The sequence below is a fragment of the Lepisma saccharinum genome, chromosome 26, assembly GCF_977018435.1.
Source record: "Lepisma saccharinum chromosome 26, izLepSacc3.1, whole genome shotgun sequence".
Lineage (NCBI taxonomy): Eukaryota > Metazoa > Arthropoda > Insecta > Zygentoma > Lepismatidae > Lepisma > Lepisma saccharinum.
The window spans coordinates 53360678-53386847 of record NC_139254.1 but is presented as its reverse complement, the minus strand read 5'-3'; the positions used below and the strand labels follow the sequence as shown (position 1 = coordinate 53386847).

The following is a 26170-nucleotide window of genomic DNA, read 5'->3' as shown; positions in this document are numbered from 1 at the left end:
CAAAGGGATGTCTGACTCAATGCGTAGTTTTCACTGATAACAACTGCAGTTTCTTTAATTTTCAAATCTGATTTGAATGGGAATGGCAAGTATTCTACAACTATGCTAATTTTGTTGAAGTCACGGAATGTGTTTTCGAACTCTTGGATAACCGAACCGATTTCACTCACATATTTATCTGTACGAGCAACAAAGTCTGGATATTTATCCAGATGGTCCTGCATGTTAGGAAAGTGATCAAAAATATTATTTGTTAAATCAGTCAGCATTAGCTCGCATTTGGTTTTGTATGATGAAACTGTACTCATGATTTCAGCAATGCATTTCTTTTTGCCTTGTAGTGCAAGGTTTATTGAACTTAATTTACCTGTAAAGTCGTCTAGAAATGCCAGATAAAATAACCAGTCATCATTTTCTAATTCTGGTTTCTCGTCTCCCCTCTCCTTAACGTATATTCGTATAATTGCAATAGATAACTGCGCTCGACCAAAAAACGTCCCGCGATCGACCAGTCGATCGCTATCGACTCGTTGGACATGCCTGGAATACGTTATAGCAGTGGTTCCCAAAACTCAGGCAAGCAACCTAACCACACTGAGCGTTGCAAGTGTTAGACCTACATTCTGACTTGGGGGCCGCGAATAAATCTTGAAACACTAAGGGCGCCGTGAAAACCCCTGGGATCTGGGATAATGCACAATTATCGAATTGAAGAAGTGAGAAACCAGCGAACGCACTCTTTTCTAGATTTTCTTTCTAAATACATCCCCAACCGGGAAAAGAATTCCCCTGAGAATATATGCACAGTCGTTGGTACCAAGTAACAATTCATCCTTAAATACTAGCTTGCCCGCAATGTGTGTTGCGTAACCCTACGGCGATTGGAGAACATCAATAGCAAATCTACGACTGTGCTCTTTTATACAGTGTCCCTTATACGCCAGCAAGAAAAACAAATGTGCACAGTGTTTTAAAAGCCACGCAACCTTTAATTTTGATCGATTACATAATTGAAACATGATACTTACACCGGGGTCTCTACTCGTTCATTGTGATATTTGTTGTATTTCTACTACCAACATTTTAGATTTATACAAGGAGCTGGAAATAGTAGAATATCTAAAATTAACTGCAAATCTTCAAAACGTATTCTAAACTGTTGGTTGATTCTTAATACGTGATTAAAGGTAAGGTGTTGACAATGGGAATTACCATTCCTTGCTTGGAATAGCATATTGTTGATTTCAATACGAACTTGTAAGTTCCTAAAATTAATTGTATGCTAATCTTCAGAACCATTACGACAAAATTTTAAGACCTTACTTCCGGTATCAAACGCTCCCCTGCAGAGAGCACAAGATCTTCACTTTAACAGTACAGCGTTCAAGGAAGGAAACAATTTCTACTCTGATAATCAGTTGTTTAAACTCTTTCTCACGGAGTTTTCGGTAGGAAAGAAGGAAAACACTATATTAAGTTCGCGACCAAACGATTTCTGGAGAAATGCGTCGCTTTGAACCTGTCAATTTCACATTTAAGGCCACGTTCTGCCAAAAGAAATGAAGAGAAAACACAAAAATATCTAGACACGCACATTTTCTTGTATTCCGCACAGCTGACGAGGAAGTTGGAGAAATGGAAAGTTTTTTGTTTGCAAAGAAAATACGTGTAAGACGTGACATGGATAGAAAGGAGGACATTTTCTGGGTGTAACGTCGTCTGGGAACGTGTGGCTAGGTTGTCTTCCATCGTTGATTATTTTTCTGTAGGAAGTTGTAGGTACGCTGTGCGTTTGAAGTGTACAATGACATTTTAAGCAAGAACTTGTAGAGTTACCTTTTATTTTCCCACTCATGTCAATAAACTTGCTCTGTGGCTGATAGATTTTCTTTGTCAGCAATCATATTGTTATTTCAGAAGACAACTGTTATATACTGTTAGTAGTTTTGAAATCCGAGAATTCTTAAACGCTAATTTCATATTACAGCGGTTTTACGTGGTTTTTAACTTTCAGTCGTGACTATGAGAATGAACGAGGCATGTCTTGCCCAAGCTCAAAACATACAGTTTCTGTTAAACATTATTATCACCACGTGATTATCGGTAAAGTTTAATTTTGTAACTGGCCAAAATTGACAAGCAAATTATTATGAACTTCTATAGTGAGAATTTTTTAATGTGTTTGCAACATTGATACATGTTTCTTTTGTTCAAAAAGTTGTTTAAAAAATTGATCATCTACGAATGGCTGATAAATTTAATGCTGTTATATTGATTTAATAGTTATACACTCGAAGTTATAATAATAATAATTATTATTATTGTAATCCATGGCTCGAAAGCCCTTGGCTTATCTCCCGACTGCTAGTCTCCCTCCCACAGTCCTATCTAGAGGTGTGGATTTCTTCAACCAGTAATGGGGTGACGTGGCGTCAGCTCGTCGAACCCTCAGCCGTTATAGGAGATTTCCGAGACCGGGTTACGCTACTCACTCGTAGCTTCCCAATTTCCGCCACGTGGTGGGTTGCCACGGAAGTTATGATGTGTTGATATTTTTATTTTTTGCAATCTGTCAACTTAACTAAAAGGTAATTTGGGACTAGGCAAAAACTTAGGGTCTCAATGGTTAATGCTGAAGTTAACTTCGTTCTCACATGTAACGGTAGCCGTTACTGGACCGAGAGGTTAAAGTGGGATCTGGATTACCGAAATGTGATTCTACTCAAAATCGAAATCTCGATTAATTTTCTTTTCTCTTTTTACGTCACTTTACCGCCGCTTTAGGAGGATGAACACGATTACATGAAATTGATGAATGAAAACTCACCAAGGAACGCTCAGGCAGATGATCCGAGAATCTTTTGTGGCAAAAGTACGCGTATGCACTCCGCCACCAAAGTGGCTGAGAGATCTTGATTTCAAGGCAGCACTGTTATCCAGGAGATCCTAGATTTACATGGTAGAAGCAGGAACGGTAAGTACTTTCAAAAAGCTTTGCTTTTGAAGCCACAAGTTTCGTTTACAATTTTAAAAGTAGCAGATAATTGCAGTATCAACCATTGTCTGTTGATCCACCTGTGTCAATATGAGTCAATAATTATCACTAAACTGAAACTCTGTGACGCAACAGCCTTTCGAGACACAGGACCTGCCAGGTAGCTTTAAATTGAGTGACGTGTAGTCGGCGCATCGAGTGCCATCGCCCCTGTTTTTGGCTTTCGAGCCCAGAGCCCAGAGCCCGGTACTTCTCTTCAAGTACCTCGCCAATTGTCCTCACGCTACAGAGTCAACAGCGAAAATCGAACCCGGGACCGCTTTCACAATGGCGACTACGAGGGAGTCCCAATAGGTAAGATTCCACGAATGTCTCGGGAATTATAACAGCTAGATATCTGTGATAAGTACATAAAAATGTAGTCAGGGAGCACGTAGAGTATGAAAAATCAGCCCTATTATGTGTTACTAATTGATATTTAACAACATATCGATCGTTAAGGAATTTAATTATTAGAGATGCATGATGGTTTGTAAGAATATAGTCTAAAGTTCAAATCACCAACCCTGAGATCTTCTGTAAACAAAACCACGTGCATGCAGAAAGCATTGCAAACTCATAGAAGTAAAATAATCCACACGAAAATCCAGCGTTGTTACAGGATTCATTACGTAAGGTAAAACAACGGCCAATTTGTAGTATGGGATACGCTGCCGCAAATGACGTCTCACTTTAACCCCCAATGCTCTTTCTTTTGTACTTATTGCTTCACTTTTATGGTTAACTCTTTGCACCAGCAATCATTTCCCATAAATTTGGCTTCTTTCTTGCATGCGAATTGAATATATTTTACGTGCATTTCTTTTTAGACAAAATGATATAACATGGTAATGTATATATATGTTTGATATAGATAGGAGTGTATTTGAAATTTGTTTGTAGATTTTATGTAAATTGAATCTTATGTAAATAAAATATATAATGGGCATAAACAGCCATATGCAATGCTGTAAGTGCAATAAATATATTGATGATGATGATCAAAACAAGACAAAGAAAGTTCGTAAATTTATTGCGGTTGGAAACTTTGACAAGCATCCTAATACTGATTTTTGTTCCGCCAAATATAGTGTACTTCGTAAAATAACTTGGTGACATGGCAAGGCAAGATAAGTGTGAACATTTTGTAGGAATATGCATTGTAACTTTCAATGAGCTTAGAGATTTGTGTACATAATGATATTTTATAACATTGGTTATTTTCTAAAAATAATCATGTGAACAGCAAGGAAGTAGTGCCACTTTCAACATGGCGAGTTCTATGCGTGCGGGAAGGTCTCCGTGTTCAGTCATACATCGAATCGGTGAGACGGTTTATTTACAGAAGGTCTTTGGTGATTTACACTTTAGTAGTGTGTTGAACAAATCAAGAATCATGGCAAAATGCTACATCAATGGTGCATGCACTGGTAGGCAACCATTTCGGTTACCTCGCCAGTCGACGACTTGGTTCAGTCGTGTGCAGAGAATAATAATAATAGGCAAAAATTTCCATCGCTTTTTCCAATCCCTTTGCTTTTATGTGCTATGTTTTTTCGAAGAATACGGGTGTACTGTTGTTTGTGTAGAAGTCATAGGGATGAGAAAGAAAATGACGAAAAAGATGAAAATAATGTTTGGACTAAGTGATACGAAACCGGTTTTCCATACTCACTATTTATGCAACCGAAGTTCAAGTTCTTTGGCCATCTGTGTAGCTATTACGTAATGTGGCAACGTCTTGTGCCTGAAAACGCCCACTAGCGCCACAGATTCAATAACACAATCTAGCAAGGTGTGTTGTATAAATAGCACTATTATCATCACTATTACATTCCCTTTCCTTTTACATGGTTCTGTTTTCAAGGAACAGAAACGTTCTGATACTTTATCGAGAGATTACGAACTGCTTCAATCAGGCCCATACCAGGATATTTTTTTAGGGAGGGGCCAGATGTGTGTTCATATATTAGTGGCGGCTATTTGGGTGACCTGGGGGCAGTTGTCCCCGACTTTTTGCCACTTTTTCCCCCGTACTATGGCCTCTTAATGCTTGTCTACCAAGAGAAAATAATTGTCCTTGCCCCCTCCCCTTTCCCAGTTTTGGCACCAAATCGCCGATACTGGTCAGAAGTATTCGGATAGTTCTGAGTTTCGCAAGCTAAATGTGTTTTTAAATTTCCCTTATTTTCTTTCACCAGAACCATTGAATAGCCACGATAATTCTATGTTTAGCAAATAATATATTTATAAATTAAATTATGTGCATTAGCAATTATTATTGCTTACTTCGAGTACTGCTCTCCGCATTTAATTCTTGAACTTCATATTGATTAAAATACGGTAAATGAACAAGGTTACGAGCAATTTGGTTCATAATTTTTATTATATCTGAACTACAGGTAAATCAGAGGAAATATTTTGTTTCTGATATAATACAATAGATTTACATTGATCCTTCATGCATGCCAAAAATGGTCAATTTTATACAAAACTCGATGGTCGTACGCCGTCCTCGTTTATAATGACGTGTTATATCGAGGAGTGCAACTTGTGTGCTTTTTTGTTTGATCACAAGTCTTACAATCATCCACACATTCCTTTCCACTTTACTTTTGTTGTTTTATATTATGTATTATTTATAAACAATTAAATTATATGCCATGGCGTTGAGGATAGGATGTCTTTTTTTTCAGTTTCTTCTAACATTTAATAGCAACTTTTCCATCTTCAAATTTGTAGGATGGGATAAGACTTACTAAAACCAATTCTGACATTCTCACATACAAATTATTCTGAATTTTAAAAGTTATCTGCAATATATATATGTAATAATTCGGTTATTTAAGGTTGCATTAGATTAATCGCGACGATGAATGTGAATGATGATTATATGAAACGGATGAAGGATGAATGTCCTGCGCAGACAATGGAGCACTCATTGTCTGGCCAGGACTCGAATTCAGGAAGCGAATTCATATGTCGAGCAGTCAGCCTACTCGTGGTGATTTTTAGTATTTATATACATGATCTTTTAGTTGGAAACTTTCGTCGAAAGCAGCAATTAAGTCCAATGGTAAGGATATTTACTTAGTTAAATGGTACTGAAGAAATCTGGTACTCACTTTGGCTGCACTTGTTGGCCACTGGGAGAGACAAGAACCTTCCTGGCCTCTGTTGGCCGGGGCGTCGGTTCGCCGTGTTCGCTGTGATGGCGGGCGACGCCAGTGCCACGGTCGCACAAGCGAAGAGGAACAGCAACGCTGACTGCATCTGAAACAAGAGAGCAACGAAGATAAACAGACAGCGCACCTAGTGGTGGGCATGGATTGGGGATAAGGAGTAACGCAAACAATGCTTCAAGCAAAATTTCACCAACTTTTCCCTTTCGTTTCATTCAGGCTTTAAAGTACCTTTTCTTCTTCATTGACATTCTCACTTTGTCTCGCTGCTTGGTTTTTGCGGGCGGAGCGCCACTCGGTACAAAAACCACAAAGAATTTTCTGTCATTCTTCACAATATGACTAAACCTCATAAAAATGTTCTTACCTAACTTTGTAGACAATCACACACTCTTTGTGTTCGAAGAATTTCACCGTTGTCCTTTGCAATGTTGATTAGTTATTAGTAGGGGCACTAAAAATTTGCAGGAAGTATCAGTTCTGAAGTACAGTTTTCAAATTTAGGTTTAAATGTATTATTCTTTAGAAACCCACAAACCTCCATATTAGATATTTCAAACGATCCCACCTGTATTAATTTCACTTTGCTCTTACCTAATGGTTTGAATAACAGAGACATCTAGTAACCGATAGAAAAAGATGAGTTCGGAATTGTATTTGTGTATATTGCAAGGAAGGGTGTTTTAAAAATGATGCGTCATGGAGGTAAAGGTAAAGTTCGCCGTGCATATAACACCGTTCCATGAAGGCGCATTTTGGGGAAGTGGGGGTAGGTTCCGACATATTCTCGATCTCTGCCATTTTGGAGGTGATGTGACGCTCCAATCGACTTTGTGAGTACATACATCATTCCCAAAATTTAGAAGGTTTTTTAAAATAGAATACTTAGTGACTATATTTGGATATTTTGTGATTTCAACTTGACCAACGGAGAATTAATATGGTTTTTCCTATCTGTTACTAGGCATCTATGATTCAGCCTTTCCAATTCTAAAAGCCGCAGTCTCTGCCATTCTTTGCCCAGTATTACTCTACATAGTTATCATTTACCAACAGACCTTACGCATACAACACTGATTAATTTATATAAAATGTGTGTTCGTACGTAAAGGCGATTGAAAAATAGTGACTAAGAATACGCTTCTAACTTGATAATTAGTTACATTGGAACAGTTATGACTAGAGCCCGGAAGTTCAGGCACTTATTTTTGTTAAAATAGGCAGGCAAAAAGGCATTTATAATGTGGTAAATAGGCACTAAAAATGAAAAAAAGGCAAAATAAACCGAAAAAGGCACATTTGGAAGTTGCTTACTTTTATCTATAATTTCTGGCAACATGTTAAAATCTAAATTGGGAAGAGCATTTCAATTTTCTCCGTCTTGATTGCACATAACTACAAGGTGTTTTTTTTTAAAGTTCTCAACATTCATTGATAGTCGTCTGTCAGAGAGAATGTTTTTCATAATAGAAAATAATCGTTCTACTTCGACAGAAGTTATTGGAGCATACATAAAACAAGCTAATGTAGCTGGACTCAATTTGGTAACAGCATTTTCACCTTTTAGAATATCACAAATTGTTTAAATTGTTTCAAGTCCTCATTTGCACTCACTACCCGTTTGCACTTTTCCGCAACAGCTGACCCCTTTTCTCCTGGCACTTCCATCATCTGCTGCATAGATTCCTCGTAGATTTTCATGGATGCTATAATTGTAATTGTCTCTGGCAATGCACCATAATGTGCAAAAATAACCTTGAATAGCACAGGAGTTTTTTCACTTCACGAATTGAAGCCGCTTCATTTCCTGGAAGAGCATCGATCACCTCACTGATTTTTTCAAGGTTGTTAGCATAATATATAACTGCTGATATCCAGGTTCCCCATCTGGTCAAGACTGGTTGCGGAGGTAAACTAAGCTCAGATGCAACTTCTTAAATTTTCGTGTTCGAGAGGGAGATTTCAGAAATATCTTCTTTGTGTTCGAAATCAACCTGTCCACTTCAGCAGTCAATCATACACAAGGAAATGTTAACCGAAAGGCAATTTCCTAACTGAGCATGAAATACATTTTTCTCACACTTTTCTCCTTCAGCAATGTTGAAACATGCATGAGTACAATATTACTTAAATAAGGCGAAAATTATTCACATAATAAACGGAAGTAAAATAAATGCCAACGACGTTTCTTGGGAGAAAAATAATTTATATACACATTTTTTTAAAAAAAAATTGTCAAATTTCATAGAAAAAGGCAAAAAAAGGCATTATAATTAAAAATAGGCAGTGGGGTCCCAAATAGGCAAAATAGGCAAAATGAAAAGGCTTTTAAAACATTCGAAACAACATAAAAATCGTATATCCGGAAAATTTTTATCAATATATATACAGTAGATAAAATGAGGCATTTTGCCAAACTTCCGGGCTCTAGTTATGACAATGACGGTTTTGTTGGTGGATATGAGCCCTCATCAGCTCGGAATGTCAATAAAATAAAAGAACAACGATGCTAAGCGATGAAAAACAATAAACCGACGAGAAAATGAAGCCGCATCCGCTTCATGAAATTTCTGGGCACGCTACCCACACTGTGCTTCCTCGATAGCTTAGTAGGTAACGTTATCGCCTTGTAATCAAGACAACATCCCAATAAGTTTGCAACATAAAGTGTAGGAACAACTTCGCTCCTTCTCGGTACATAAAGGGGTACTTGCAATGATGGGTAGAGTTGAGTTGAGTTTTGAAGTCCACTATATGCACGGATACACTGCGCCAGCGGGAGGCCCTGGTTCCACGAGGCATTGTGTTTATTGTTTGTTCTCATCTCTATTTTTACTGTGCAGGTACTTGAAGCCTTTCTTATTTAATCATTCTGATAGTATTAATCCCCACGTGTTTTTGAGACTGCAGAATCGACCTTGAAAAATGTTCATATTCACCGGTATTTCCCTTGAATATTCCCATGTGGAATCGTAAATCTTATCCGGTTCCTGAAAGTTAAGATTTAGTTATGATTCAACACAATATTCATAACTTCAAGGTTGTACTATTAGTTTTTTCACCAACAGGTAAAAATGAGCACTTTTAAAGAGTTGAAATCAACTTTGCGGATGTGAATTAGGTGCCTTGGGTTCGCGAACTGGATGCGTTTCTGTTTTAATTCACAATGCAACGAGTAATCCCGCAGCGTAATGCGTTGTAGCGTTACGTGAACACGGTTATGGACAATTTAGAATCTCCCCCGGCATCAACTCTCAAGGGTTATTTCGCCAGGTCGTGCACATCTCGTTTTCCCTAGAAGCGATTAATCGCTGCATGCGAGCCTGGGCTTTCCGCGCAGAATGGGGTAAGGCGTTGCACATTGATTGCCTCGCATGGCTGGGAACGACAGTTACGAAGGCGCATCGAGGTTATAAATGCTCGGGAAGAAGCAATTGTGCGGTAAACCAGAGCGCAGGCATTCAGAAATAAGAATCTTTAAGAAATCCTTACGTAACTTCTGGGGAAAGATCCACTTGCATCCAATTATAGTCTAAGGAAGTTACGGTGAATGAAAGCACGCTATAACAAGCGAGAGGCGTAACTGGTAAAAGACATAACTCAGCAATATTTCTTGAGCAGTCTTCTTCAACTTGCGACTCTCAAAACTGCTGGTCACTATACAAATTATAAAGCACTAAAACATAATACACTTATATTCCTTAGACAATAAACTTTAATAACTATTGCTAAAATATTGGTAACTCTAAATGAGAAGTAATATCTTTTGGACTACCAAAAATTGTATCTCTAATTATGGAGCACAAGGCCTCACCTACTCCACTTCACTGTAAAGGCAATTCAGAAAAAGTTTTGTGGAAGGAAAAATTAACTTTTCTGTTTTAAACAGTAGTAAAAGATATTTGTGTGTATAGTGGGATCCATGAGTATAACCGTGCAAATTGTCCATGGCTATTTACATTAATTTTTTTCTTACATCCTATGTGTTTTTAAGCGATGGAGTTTTATGTTTGTTGGTGCAAAAGTTGTCAACAGCTTGTTTTGAATTTTCTTTTTGATTTCTTGAAGCTCTTATTGGGTCAAATAAAGTGCACGGTAATACTCATGGATCCCACTGTACAAATAAACGGGTCATTGTGTGGTTTTTCAGTATTTTGTTGTAGTAGTAGTAATAATAATATGCACTTGTCTACTCTTGAAAACAGAGTGGATTTTCTTGCAAATATATGTTTTTCCCGTCTACACCTGCATGTAGCAACGTATAGCAATATAGCAATCTCTTCCAAAGGGAAAAGTTGTATTGGCACGCTGTATATTGCGTACATTGATTTCTTACTATAACATTCTTCTATAGTTACAATAAGCGAGATAAGTTATTATTTTTTTTCTCTCTCTCGCTCGCTGCCACTGGAACGCAATACTTCCATTTATCTCTATTCTGGGGTACATGAATCAACACCCTAACAATTTTCTTCAAATTCATCTCAATATCATTCCATTTTTCTTTAGGTTCTATACAGTTAACTCTGGATGTAGTGTAGTACATGGTTGTAGCGAGCGAACCTAAATCACTAGTCCAGATTCAAAATACATTCCAAATCCGTTGGCACACAGAGCCACTGAAATCGAACAGGGGAGGCCCACAGCGTTAGGGGAGGGATGAGGTTGTGATATGTACTCTATTGTATTTGATATTTTGTTTAATTAATAGATAGTCTTTTATTTCCCCTGTCATTACTTCCCTCAATTCGGTGTTAGTGAACTTCGGATAAAGTGAACGACTATTATTTTATCCATAGAGGTTCGTTATAAGCAGGGTTGACTGTATTCTAAATAAAAGTATCACCTAACAAAACCTAGAGCACTGGGTATTGTCTTATTGGTCGAAACAAGAACATACAACACGTTGTGATATAGAGAAAGCAGTAATTTTTAAAAGTACAGTAATCTCTATACTTTGTTCTTAACATTACATCGGGGTGTAAAGGGTAACCTTCTGGTAAGGCACGCAAAAGTCAACCTCACTTTCATGTAGAAAACCCGGTAATTACTTCTTGCAGGCCGACGAGGTTCTGGCGCCTGGAGCACGGCCAGAATAATAATTGTGTGGTCTTGTTCTTCTGTGTTTGTCGTTCTGTGTGCTTGGAAGCCTCAGCTTTTAACACAAGTAACGAGATTATTAGTTCGCAGAGACAGTATAGTTTAAGTTCTTTGTTAACTAATGAATGAATAAAATAGTTTTAAGAATTGAATAAGTTTTTAATAGACATCTAAGTTTTCTTGTTAGGTCCTGACCTCAATTTTGTTACAATAAAGGGGCTTATCCTACGTATTACGTGAAAGGTAAAAATTGCCTATATGCTGATGTGGCCATACCATAAAAATCAATCAATCAACATTACAGCGACACATTCTCATATATAAATGTTTGCGTACAAAAAATTCTTAATATTTTTTCGGTATTTACAATAAATGGAGCGCTGAAATTCTTGCCTAGCCAGAAAAAGCGTTAGCCTTGGGTCGGCGATTTTCCTGTTCAGAAATTCAATATTGGGTGCTGCAGTCGTTCACAGTTATATTCGAGACAAAACCATCACAGTACAATATGGATTTCCGAGGAGAACGTGGAGTGTTTGTTATCTCAACAAAGCATTCTGTATTCGTGTCAAGCGTATGTATGCTTATGGAATCAACGATGTTCTGTTCTCTCTTCCGATCCCGTTATGCAAATCATCAGCGAGAAACCGCATGCAGATATACAAAGCCCAGCACGTAGAGCAGAATGCATAAGTAGTATCAGGCAAATTGTCCATCACGAAGCTCATGCACGTTGTTTGAAGCAATGCGATGTTCAGGAATTGAAACGATACGTCATCTAAGCAGTTGACAACCTCTGCATTAACATTTGTACGATTCCATGCTTACGATATAACAGAAAAACGGAATGAAATAGCGATAGACAATTTGCTTGGCACACAGAGCAAAGATTATTTCTCAGAGGAGAGCCCACGTAATGAAGTTCTTAGTGTTAAAAGAAAATAAAAGAAATATCTCAAACAATGCTTAAATCAATTATTTCAACTTAGCTCGATATAATGTTCTTTTGACACCACATTTACTTATTTTTCCCAAACTACATGGCAACACTTGCGTCATGCAGTAAATTAAACTTGGAATGTGGAACAATGATATGTGGGAAATAAAGAGCTTACGCATAATCGAAACGTTTAAAGTTCTGCTGATTTCTTCAGGATGCTCTACATGGGTTTCTAAAAAAAAATCCAGTTTTTTTTCTTCTGAATTTGGAATACTGACAAAACAAGTGATGCTTTTGACACGTGTCGAAGGTAAACCAGAACTTCTAAAGCTCCTATAGTAACCTGGACTTAAAAATTTATTTCCATGTGTTGTCCGATTGAAGTTGTGTACGAAACAATTCTTGCTACATGAACAATTTTACATGTGTTCTTCATTGTATTCTTGAACCAAACGATTCTTACTACATGTTCGTTAAAATGAATATTGCAAACCCCATAAGAGGGTTTAGTTGTGTGTAGTTGTGTAGTGTGTGTAGTTGAAGTAAAGTAGGTATGCAATTCAATGACGTGATTCAAAAGACGAGACAAGAATTTTTAAATTGATTTTTGTCTGTATGAGAAATATGTTTGTTTTAACACTGAGTGTTGTTAAATAGAGCAGCGCTTTAAATTTTAAATCCCACCATGTCGGTCTCAGACAGGAAAAAAAGTTTATATTTCCTTACGATACAATGCACTAAATCCAAGTTTTGCAACAGGTTGCAAAACATTCATCAATTCAAATATTAAGTTCCACCTCATAATGTTTACAACATAAGCTACTACTTACGAAGGGGGTAAAACGAGCCTGCACTGTAACCCTACGATAATGTACAAAGTCAAAACACAAGCAACCTACCTTTTCCTGCCGTCAGTATCCGCACGTTTAGATCAATTGCACCATTCAGTGCTGCAATACCTTTATATACTCGCCTTTGAGAAGGACCTACACTTTAACGGGGATATAAAGTTCGCGGTTCACACCAAGGAGATATTTGGCATGAGAACGAAGCACATTTTTTTTTTCTAACCGCGCACCCCCTCCTCCGCAGCACGTCACAGTTACGTGGTCTTTCTCGACGTAACTCGGGAATCCTCAAGGAACGACCTTCCCCAGCTTCTGACCTTCACGATGCTCACACTTTCACTCCGTTCAGGTGGAATCAATGTCAACACAGCCATGTCCCACATCCACCATGCGAACGGCAGTCTTTTTCAAGACGTCCACCGCTGAACATCACCCGCAACGAGCATAAGATGTTATCGTTTTTCCAGTCTCCCTATTCACGCGAGGATTTTTGTTTGAAAGCCTGCACGGATGTTGTAAGATTAGACGCGCAAGAAGAGCCACGCGACAAGTTTAGCATCTGTGATCTAGATTCCATCTATTTTTTCTGCACAACCGTTTAGAATAGGAACGGTTCCCGCTCACGTAGCGTAAGATTCTGACAGGAGATCGAATTTAATTGTCGGTTGTCCCGAGAAACTGTGCCGTTAGTCAGATATTGCACATCCGAACGTCAATTAAAATTTGGTTAATCTGGATGCGGCACGAACACGTGATGTGTAACGGATTGTTGTAATCGTGCGGTTGAAATGAAAATGTAATAAATACGTTCACACAGTGCTGTAATGGCAACACTTGTGCTTTTACGGTGTATTAGGTATCTTGCAGTTTGCATAACCTCATTAGCTTTGAATTATTAAAGGCAAAGGGTACATAGTCAAGGACGTATATAGGGGGTCCAGAGGGTCCGGACTCCCCCGAAATACAAACGCAAGCCCCAAAATTAAATAATTAAATATACTTGTTTAGCATTTGTTGCATAATCGAGGGTTATTGATCTCCGCCAAACTTAAACGAAGGCGAGAATTAGATTAGGATCATAGATTAGGTTTGAATGAAAATACCAAGGATTTATGCAAACTTCTTTGGACTCCGGCTGCGGGACGGCATAGGTTCGAGTCTGGGACTTCTCGGCCTGTGTATAGGACCAGTGGCAACCCACAATCGTGAGGAAATTGGGGAGCTACGAGTGAGTAGTGTAATCCGGTCTGGAAAATCTCCAATAACAGCTGAGTGTTCGACGTGCTGACCTCATGACACCCCATTACCGGTTGAAGATCTCCACACCTCTATGTAGGATTGTGGGAGGGAGACTGGCAGTCGGGAGATAATATTCATAAAATATTAATCAGGAAGATTACTTTTCGTCAAGTGGATCTAATATCCCTTAATAATGTTCAATAAATATTCAATTATTTATCTATTTGGTCCTCCTCCGTAGCCGAGCGGGTTAAGGCGTTCACTCGTCTTGAGATCGTTCGCTGCGGGACGGCGTAGGTTCGAATCCGGCTCTGGTCGGAATTATTCGGCCTACGTATAGGGCCGGTGGCAACCCACCATCGTGAGGAAATTGGGGAGCTCCGAATGAGTGAGCGGTAACCCGGTCGAGAAGACCTACAACGGCTGGGGGTTCGTCGGGCTGACCACCCGTCACCCCAATACTGGTCTAAGATCTCCACGCTATAACAGGTGACGCAGGAACAGTGTGGGAGGGAGACCAGCAGTCGGTAGGTAAGCCAAGGCTCTCATAGGGCTGTCGCGCAGTGGTTATTAAAAAATGTATCTATTTGACAACATTAATTTCCTTGCCAGGACAGTTGTCTTTATACAAATTTTGTCGATGTTAACTACACGTAAGATGGAAAATGCATACGTGTTTAGAGGTGTCCAGGGGATCCGGACTGTCTAGCAAGACTTATTAATTATACATTTATTTAATTCATCAATTTCATCATATCATCACTCATCCCCATTTTCGCAAATTAGCCAAAAGCGGCACAAAAGGCGAAGTAAAATAAAGCAAATCAACAACAACAACATTATAAATCTGCTGCAAGTCGGACACATACTATAATGTTTTGCATAGCTAATTATGCTGCTATCAGTTGTGTATTCTTTAGAAAGGCCACTCTGGAGCAATAATTAATTACTTTTAAATCAATCTTGTATTAATTAATTAATTAAATGTTTCAAGATCATATTTGAAAATGTATGCTTTATCTTGGTTGGATTCATGGATTTTAGACCATATTTGGAAAAAAAAACTGGCTCGTGAAAAAAAGGGGCTGGCGCCAGAATTAATCTTCCTTTTTTCCTACCCATGGATACCCGTATCATATCTGAAACGTTCACACTACTTTTAGAAATTCGATGAAAGGTCTAATGTTAATGGCCACAATATTAAATTGATTATTGTTTATCACAGCTTTTATAATAGTAATACTCCCTCTGTCCCATAATTATTGTCCGGTACACTTTTGTTTGTTGTCCCATAATAATTGTACGATATTCAAACTGTGACATTGGTGTATACAGAAGAAGTAAATGAAACACGGGAATGTGTCATACAACGTTATTACTCAAGGATCAGTACAAATTGGCCGATCAAGTATCCAAAAGAACCTAAATAAAAAGTTACCATTTTGGCATACCGGACAATAATTATGGGACAGAGGGAGTAATAATTATTATTATTGCGTATCTTAAGGTTGCATTTATCTCATTAGTTTAATAGTAACCATAAATTGATAAAACAAACAACATAACAAACAAAGATAGTGTTAAAGATTTGATAAAGTTTCGAAATTAGGACCGTTGGTTCCATAGTGTGCTATGCTAGCCACTAATATTGTTTTAATGTATATTTCCACCGTTAATATCTAAGTGTAAAAAACCCATCCGAGATGGATTTTAAACAATACTTCCATTAAGCAACAATCTTGATGCAGATAATAATTATTATGAAGTAAACGTCTACCAGTTGCTGCAGTAACGCCTATTCATATTAAGATACTTCAAGGGCGTAACCATTCTTGAAAAGTGGAACAAACCTTTTTGTTATTGCGTGAAGATGCAGCTGCAATATTCGCCTGTCTGTGGAAAACAACTTTGGCAACCACTTTCAAAGGCAAATGGTAAGACTTTTTATGTTTGTAATAAATGCTTACACAATCAAACAAGCTCCTTAATTCCTGTTTTCACAGACGCTGTGAGTGTGTACAGTTTCATCGGCGTAACTTAAGGGGGGGGGTGAGGAAGATGAACCTCAAGTCCCTGGTGGTTAACGAAATACCTATAACTATTGATTTGGTGTTTTAAGTCCACTTTATGCACAGTAAGGCTAATCGGGACTGGACCTACAATCTTAAAGTGGGATCCGAAGCACTATGTGCCTCAACCGGGTATCGAACCCGGGACCCCTTGATGACAAGGCGACGACGCTACCACTGCACCATCGGGGAGCCCCCTTAAAAATCTTAATAAACCTGAAAATTGGAGGGGGAGAGTGCCCCCTTGCTGCCCAAAGTTACTCATATGACCAGTTTCTTAGAGTGTGATGACATATTATCTTCTCTTCTGATGAAGCTGGATTTTGAAAACGAAGTGTTGTAAAAGATTGTGTGAAATTAACTTTTCTTTTTCGCAAGACTGACCACCACCAGGACAGATTTCACTATCGGATTTTGGAAGGCAACATATTACAAGAAAGAGTACGTATCAACAAAAAGAATAAGCACAAAAGAGTAAATTCATTAATTGATTTAAAAGTGCATAAAAGCTGCAGAAAACGTCTAAATGCATCAGATATTGAAGACGCATTAAAATGCGTATCAATTATTTTATATTATATTATTCGACTGCAATCAAAATGCAATCAATGCAATGCAATCAATGGCGACTTGTAACCACACATTCGCACATATTATTATCATTTTACCAACTAGGACGACGTTTGCAAACACTGAAGTCAGGGGCGATTTGTAATCACACATTCGCGATTATCTCGAAAACGGCTCGTTTGCAGACCCATGTTTACTGAGACTTTCTTGCTTCTATTATCGTGTACTTTCACCTGTGTCAGTTTGCGCTATTACTTGTGAGACACCCTGTATATTAAATGGAAACTGAGTCAATCATTGATACGTTTTAACATTTAATTTTTATCTTGACGCATTACATATCCATCGGATCACAAGTTTCGGTCAGCGACGAACAAATTTATGAACGTGGATTGCTTAAATTATAGATTTTGTACATTTATTTTTTTTCTGTGTAGTTAGTGGAATTCACTGTCAAGGTGTAAACTAGTTTTAAATTAAATTCGAATAAAACTTGTGTCGAAAGTATTTTTATTTGAATTTTCTTTACTTTGCGTCAATTTCTTTCTTCTTGGTGCTAACCGTGACGATGAACACGAATGACGAAAGAGTGAAATGAATTAAGGGCATTCACAAAGGTCTCAAATCGGGGAAAAAGACTCAATAATATTCGGTAGCAAGATCGCGAATCGACAAGTTAACGCCCTCAGCCACCGCGCTCGAAATTTGTCACGCCTATTGCCACTAATTTTGAGGTGAATATTTATTATTGTGTTTGTATTCATTTAATTTATTTCATTGTTAGAAATTCGCAATATCTGCAAGAAAATTAACAATCAGAGTAATTATCAACACATGACAATGCACCTTACAAGAAGTAATCAAATAATATTTTTTCATAGCAACATGCTACATAAACACAAATTTAGATATTTGGCTTAAAACTGCAAATTTAGCACCAAAATCGTAACAAATTTTGCTTTTGTGCTAAAAAGAAGTGGAAGCAGATGTTGTAAAGGTATGGATAAATTGTCGGAATATAAGAAAATATTTTCGAAATAATTTCAAACATTGTAGTGTTCAAATCAATTAATTAATGTAAGTTTACTAAACTTATTATTGGAGTTTAGATTTGTTAAACCTCTTTACATGCGGAAATGTTGCTGAATAATACACAAAGAAATTAAGATAGATTGAAGATTACGCCAACCTCCGTGGCTGAGTGGTTAGCGCAGGTGTTTAGAAAAATGTCTATTATTTTTGTCTTCCAAAATGAAATCGTAAACGCTAAGGTTGGTTTTATATAGAAATATCTTGACGTAAATAACCGGTGGTAACTTCTTAAATAATTCGGGTTCGAATCCCGGCTTGGGCGTTCTTCGTGAGTGTCCCGTCATCAATTTTATCCTATCATCCCACATCATTATCTTCGCGATTAGTCAAAAGTGAAAGAAATGAGAAGTAAAAAAAACATACCGAATAAATTAATGAATCAAGGTTCGAAATTGCAGGTTTGTAGCACAGCTGATGAAACGAGGAGGGATGAGGAAGTAACTTAAAATATAACCAGGGCAATTACATCAAGATTTTGTTGACATTCCGAACAAACAAGTATGAAACGCTGAAGGTTCTCGGAGTGATACCGTTGATAGAATGCCCTCGAGGAAACCACGATGAAGATCTTGAGAGAAATTGTCAATGATGGACAATTTACCCAACCAAGTCAAGATAAGGTCTGTACCAGCAATCAGCCTTCGACAGCAATCGTCCCAAGGAGTTAGATAGCAAGCGCTGATAATCAAACACATCTATTAGGACGATGAAAGAGCCCATCCAAGTGTTCTGCGGAGGCAGGCCTTGTGACAACCTCCAAACGCTGCTCGGAGGCTCACGGATAAGTTCTTGTGCAAATCACTCGACAATCGTCGTCACGTACGAAGAGCAAATGCGATAAATTGGATGTTGGAAGCACAATGCCACTGCGACGGCTCTTCCTTGCTAACTATCCTCTCGACCTTGTTTGAACGATGGCAGGAAATGCAGCTTCGGTTTACGAGCGGATGTACTCTGTAGGGAAGTAAATTCATCAGTAGATTCAGGAGGGACTATTCGGAACTCCCGGAGGGAGTTCGATGCAATAGACAGACTTCAAGGAATTCGATTCCATGGACCGAACGGATGAATTCGATTCCATGGACCGAACGGTTGAGTTCGATTCCATGGACAGGCCTGGGGGTACATAGATTCCACAGATGCAGGGTCGACTGGAAGGAGTTCGATTCCTTCGAAGTTATAGATTAATTCGACCGGAAGGAGTTAGATTCCGTGAACATATCCGGGGAGTTAGATTCAGATTACAGGCCCAGAGGGAGTTCGATTCCATGAATCGGCTCGGAGGGATTTCGATTAGATTCCATTCCATGAACCGACTGGAAGGAGTTCGATTTCTTATCAACTGGAATGAGTTCCCTTCCTGATCGACTGGAAGGACTTCGCTTACTGATCGACTGGTATTAGTTCGATTCCATGAACCGACTGGAATTAGTTCAATTTCATGGGCCGACTGGTAGGAGTTCTATTACGTGAACCGCCTGGAAAGAGTTCGATTTCATGGATTGACTGGAAGGAGTTTGATTCCATGGACCGACTGCAATGAGTTCGATTTCATAGACCGAATGGAAGGTGTTCGATTCCATGGACCGATTGAAAGGGGTGTGATTCCGTGGACCAAATGGAAGGAGTTAGATTCCTGAATCCACTAGAAGTTCGATTCCGTCGACCAACCAGTAGGAAGTTCGATTTCATGAATCGGCCAGGAGCGGAGGATGTTCGATTCGATTCCATGGACCAATTGGAAGTTCAAATCTATGGACCTACTCGAAGTAGTTTGCTTTCTTGACCGAATGGAAGAGTTCGATTCCATCGACAGACAGGGTGGGAGTTCGATTCCATGGACCGACTTGAAGAAGTTCGATGCCATGCAACGACGTAGAGGCAGTTCAATTTCATGGTTATTCTTGGGGAGTATTCGATGCAATTCAACCACAAATTTAGGTTTGGAGAGAATTCAATCCAAAGTAGACTAATTTTAAAATTAAATCAAATATATAAATCTTGATGAAATAGATTCAAATTGAACCTCAAGAAAGAATAGTTTCATCCATCACTGTATAGAGGGAGAAAGTAGTGAAATGTACCATGCGCTTTCTTTTTGCTATGTTGCTTTCATAAAGGGAAGTCTTGGTCTTCTGAACAGAATGCAGAACAACTTTGAGAAATTACTTCTCATTCAAAACGCATCTCGGTCCCTCGTGTGAAACTTGCCGCTCAATCACATCATAGCCCAGCGTTTTCATCGGCGTACGGAAATGAGGCATCAAGGATAAGCGTTCGAAATTAAACACTAGCCTTAAATTATAAATTTCACACATATAATTTTCATATCAGTCAGTTTTTGTATTAAATACTATAAGGGAATCATCATTACAATTCTGGTCTGGTACAATTCGTCGGAATGTGATAACTTTAAACTTCAGTAATTTATTTTTAAATATGGTACCACTCCTTTAATTCTTTTGCCTATCCCAACTTATTCTTCAGTTCAGTTTACTGTGGCAATGGGATGAATCATGATAAAGACTCACCATAGTAACAATCTATTCCAACCCTGGGCTCCTGTTCTTGCAAAACAATACCGTAATCTCTAGAACGTGGAAGTCAGCTTGATTCCTGTTTAATGTACTATATGATGACGTACGAAGCAGAAATTCACCCTTCCTAACTATAACTTCTGGATCCGCCACTACGGCTTAGTGTTCTGTGTCAGTATCCTTTCAACTAGTCTTCACTGATCAATGGGCATCTGGCAGATACTGTTTCCACAAAAACAGTTCGACGGGAGCTTCTTGAACTCAACATTAGGCATTCCTAAACCTCTCATTATCATCACCAACACCAGTACACATAAAAACGTGGTGTCATGAGCACAAAAGATGGACCTGTGGAGACTGGAAGAGGGTAATATGGTCAGATAAGTTGTCTTTTTTTGTTGTTTCCGACAATGGGGAGTTTCCCTTATGAAGGCAGACCTCACCCTCACACCCTCACCCTCACCCTTCGAAGACTTGTGAGGGCGTGCGAGGGTGAGGGTGAAGTCGATCCGTGAGGGTGTGTGAGAGTGAGGGAGAAAGGCGAGTCGTGAGGGTGAGGGCGAAGTCTATCCGTGAGGGTGAGGGTGTGTGAGGGTGAGGGCAAAAGGCGAGTCGTGAGGGTGAGGGCGAAGTAGATCCGTGAGGGTGAGGGCGAAAGGCAAGGAGTGAGGGTGAGGGCGAGGGCGAGATCGAGCCGTGAGAGTGAAGGTGAGGGAGGTTGAATGAAAATGACCAACTCTGGACTGGCGAACGTCTGCATCCTACTGTCAGACATAGATGTGGATCTGTGATGGATTGGATAGCGATCTCCTGGTAGTCTGTTGGCCCCGTAAGCCATCTGCAAGGTAAAAGCGCGGCCAGTAACTATACGTGGACATTTTAGGCGACCAGGTGCATATCATGGCACAGCTGTTGTTCCCCAACAAGGATGCAATCTTTCAAGATGATAATGCGCCTATACACACTGCCAGAGCTCTTCAGTCTTGGTTTACGGAACATGAAGATGAACTTCAACACATTTCCTGGCCAGTGGAATCACCGGATCTCAACTGATTCATTGTGGTCGGTTTTAGAGAATGGAGTACGATGCAGATATCCTCCACCCTCATATCTGCAGCAACTGCGTGATGCGCTCCTGTAAGAATGGTACAATTTTCCGCTGGAGACTTTTCAGGGCTTGTACGACTCGATTCCATGACGAATCCAAGCTGCCCTGAAGGTTAAAGGGGGCCCCATGCCGTATTAAGATGGTACTGTACAACCCTTTCAAGTGTTTCCGTTGATTTGCCCAGCCCCTGTACATGTATAATTATAGAATATTCCAGAAGATGAAATATTGTTACAAAAATGAGTGCAATATATTTGTAGTTATAATTCTGATTCAATCAATTTTTATAAAGTTTGAATGGCAATGAGAAATCTAAGGTTTGGTTAATAATTGTAATCGTATTACACAAATCACACATTCTATTTAATTGACTACTCTTATATGGCTGAGGAAATATAGTATATTTTCTAATATTCAGTTTACAGTTTTATGTAATTGTTATAGAATATTCCGCCTATTACAAAGGGTCTTAAAATTAAATTCTTGCGACAAATTGTTGTATGCCACACTTTGTTGTAATGGCTTACAATATTTTAGATATATATAAATATTCAAATTTTCTTATGTATTCTCTCCATGGTATTTTCATGCGATTTATAAATTGGAGCCCCCTAATGGAAGTATATTCAAGACTATTTCGTAAAAAAATAATGTTGTATGGGGTCGTGATGCAGTATATACAACTTTGAAATTCTTAGTATTTCTAATAACAAAACACGATAATTTATATGCATTATTAACAGCACATGAAATATGTTATTTGAATGTCAATAAAAACACCGAACACCAAGGTCTTTGACCATAAATTGAGTATAATAGTATTTATCTTATTTGCTACACTTTTTTATGTTAAAACCAAGATCAATTATGCAGCTCTATTTATGTAATGCATTTAGATCTTTTTCAAGTTTTAATGCATCTTCTATACAAGTCATTTGTTTATGTAATTTTACATCTTCAGCGTACATAAGGCTTTTTTTATAAGTATAAATTATTTTTTTAAAATTAATTTATTTAATAGAATATTCCAAATACAGCGTTAGCCATTTTACATTGGAACGTTTTTATAGAACATAAGGACAAAAAAATAATAACATGATACATCAAAAATAATAACATAAAAAAATTACATGTGGTTAAGAGACTTACATATTTTTTGCTAACTTTCTTCTAAAACTGTCCAGATTTTCAAAATCGTATGTATGCTCTTACCTTTGAAACAAAAGTTTTTCCAGCCTCTGAAATAATAGTTACTGCAACATTACAGACTTACGTTACCATGTTTGTGGAACAAGAAACACCGAAACAATTAGATATAAGTTGATTAATGCTAAGTTGTTTTTCGTAACAATCACCGTAATTGTTTATATACCGGAATGACAATTCTTACATTTGAAGGGCCAGGGGGAAAAACGATGAATGTTCATTCGAGACGATTTGCCAGGAAATGAAAAACAAAGTATTTCTTTTCATAAGTACGTTAATATATGACAGAATAATAATGCGTTTTTCAGGCACTTCTCATCGTTTCCCAACCAAGGCCGTTCTCATTCTTATAGTACAGCTTCTGAACTATCAGATGGCGTTGCGATCTCAAAATTGGCGAAAAATCGACATTCATCGTTTTTCCCCCTGGCTTTTCATTCCTAGTGAATATACAGATGTATACTTGTCCTTCTCCTTGTATGTTTTGAATGATAAATAGTGCCAAATTCTGATTATTCTAATGTCTACACAAATTTTTATGTATGTTTATTGGCAGAATATCATTTTCATGTGGGAACAACGGGTTAAGTATTTACGGATACAAGAGGAAGCAAATAGTCTATTCATATCAGAAATGTGTAGAAATTTTCGGAACGTGTTTTTTCCACCATCTACACCTTATTTTCGTATATTGCAGTGCCCAAAACTCCCAATAAGAACAAAGAAAAGGTTGCTCTAAGAATTATTAAAAATTTTATAAATTCTTATCAGACATTTATTTCGAGGTCAATAAAATTACACGGAAATACAATTAGTAAATTTTTAATGTTACTAGCATATTGGCTATAGATTAAGGGCATAGGTAATTGAATGAAGCCAGTGTGTACAAAAAGTTGTGCCCCAGGTGAGCATCGAACTCACGACCTTGAGATTATGAGACTCACGCGCTGCCTACTGCGCTACCGAGGCATCTGTACCGGCACTTCGCATGTTATTTGTTTTGTGAGAATTGACGATCAATCTTACGTTAGTTTATCTCGTTTCTGCACTTTGCAAAATTCTGACATTACCGATAATATTTTACAGAAGTCCACCTTATTATACACAAAAAGGCTAATCGGTACTACAGATATACAGTTTAAAGTGGGACCCCAACCAATATTGGCAGTTATTGATTTGCCTCCAACAGAGAAAATGCCTCCATTCACAGGGAAGCTTACACTGTTGTATACTTTTTGTTATGCTTGTATGCTATTTAATTACTTCTGTACTTAAATAATGATCAAGTAATAATAACACTAAGAACCCGTGGCTCTACAGCCCTCGAAGGGCCTTGGCCTATCCCCCGACTGCCAGTCTCCCTCGCACAATTCTGCCTAGAGGTGTGGTGATCTTCAACCGGTAATGGGGTGACGTGGAGTCAGCACGTGGAACCCCCAGGCGTTATAGGAGATTTCTATGACCGGATTACGCTACTTACTCGTAGCTCCCAAATTTTCTCACGATAGTGGGTTGCCACGGGTCCTATGCATAGGCCGAGAACCCAGAGACTGAACCCAGGCGGACTTGTTCGCCAATTTGGCTGGATAAAAATTATTGTGTCATCTCTTCAACAGAGCATGTTCATCATAAGCAAGGATCTCCTACCAGCAAGGATATGCGTTTCTTTAAGGAAGCCTACACGGGAGAAACTACTGTCTGTAACTACTCCAAGTTATGCGTGGCCCTCGAACGTTCATTGAACCAAACACTACGTTTGAAGCGCCCGACAGCCGCCCACTTGGTTGGTGTGTCATCAAAGAAGCAGAAAGAAACAACGTTCATCAATTGTGAGATAGATTTATCTTGTTTGTTTAGTCTTGTGTTTCTGTTTGGCCTAGATAAAAACACAAGCTTTGCTTAACTGGAATAAGAGAAACTGCGCATCTGCTCATTGCTTCTTACGTAAATATATAGTACACTTACACAACTCTTTCTGATGAAGGCTTATAAACATCTGGGAGACGGAAGCAAACCAAAAGGCACCACCTCCCTTGATCCTCCTTTTCATTACAATTTGTTTTTGCTTTCTTGTTGATATCAACCCCGGCGACCAGGGTAATGTATCACTAAGGCCAACCGCACAACTGATCCGACACGACACGACGCGACGAGTCAATCTTCTCGCAAACCGTATCAGGGAAGGTTTTACCATAGACCCTTATGGAAATCCGCACACATTTGACTCGAGTCACGTTGCGACGGTTTGCGACAAAACAACGAAGGCCCGTGGAATTTTGTCTCCCGTTGAACAGCTTGCGACAAACTATATGCGCATGCGTCAATCCATTCACTTGAGGCACAGGCATCTAATCACAGATCGGAAACGGGGACAACTTGTAGCCAGCAATTAAATATGGTAATTGAATATTACATTAAATAGTTAGTATTGTATATTCTAACCAATTATTTGCTAGAAATATATTCAATTCACAACATATAAACTGATGCATCAATTCTACATACACATTGATACATTGATTCTGCTGTGAACCGTTATACTTATAGTGTATCATTACCCGCTTCCCAAATTATAAAAGACAGACCTATTAAATATGTATATTTAAATATGCATGGGCTACTTGATAACTTGACAAAATAAATAGGCTACATACGTAAGTCAGAAGTGATTTGTTTATGACATATGAACACGCATGCGTTTCATAAATGCATTCTGATTACTTTAGAACTAGCACATATTTGAATTAAGACAGAGTAGCACTAATCAGTTAGAGCCTTTCGGTTCTAAAATTGCTAAATCGAATATGTCTCAAAACAGAGAGGGACATAAGATACACATATTGTCTCAATTGGGGTGGTTATTATTAGTTTCATAGCATTCATTACAGAAGCGGCTCAAGACAAAATTTTCCCCTGGGTGAGGTAAATCCTTGATGCCTCCCTACTTTCCACTTGGCAACCCTTCCCCCAACTTTGTATCCTGGTCCACTAACTTTCCAACTTGAGTTGGTGTTTTAAGTCCACTTTATGTACAGTAAGGCTAATTGGGACTGGACCTACAATTTAAAGTGGAATCCGAACCACTACGTGCCTCCACTGGGTATCGAACACGAGACCCCTTGATTACAAGGCGACGAAACTTTTCACCTTCCTCCAATAAAAAACATGACCATGTTATACACTTACGGTTTTAATTACGAAAAATATAGCCTTATCTTTCAAATACTTTAAGTAATACTAGTGTTACT

At 38.5% G+C, this 26170-nt stretch overlaps 1 protein-coding gene and 1 non-coding gene across 3 annotated transcripts in view; both read right to left on the bottom strand.

The window, feature by feature from the left end:
* slf (C-type lectin domain-containing protein slf) overlaps positions 1–26170 on the bottom strand; it is a 159544-nt gene that overhangs the window by 20408 nt on the left and 112966 nt on the right. Inside the window, exons 1-2 of one of the 2 annotated variants that reach the window (XM_083112812.1) lie at positions 13153–13309; positions 6160–6307 (exon numbers count right to left, since the gene is read on the bottom strand). In XM_083112812.1, coding sequence (XP_082968938.1) covers positions 6160–6307 — 148 coding nt within the window. In that variant the 5' untranslated portion in view covers positions 13153–13309. Of the gene's footprint in view, positions 1–6159; positions 6308–13152; positions 13310–26170 lie in introns of those variants that run through there. The other variant, XM_083112813.1, reaches the window with a different exon arrangement.
* Positions 23819–23891, bottom strand: TRNAM-CAU (transfer RNA methionine (anticodon CAU)). The gene has a single exon. It is a non-coding gene; the product is annotated as a tRNA-Met (tRNA).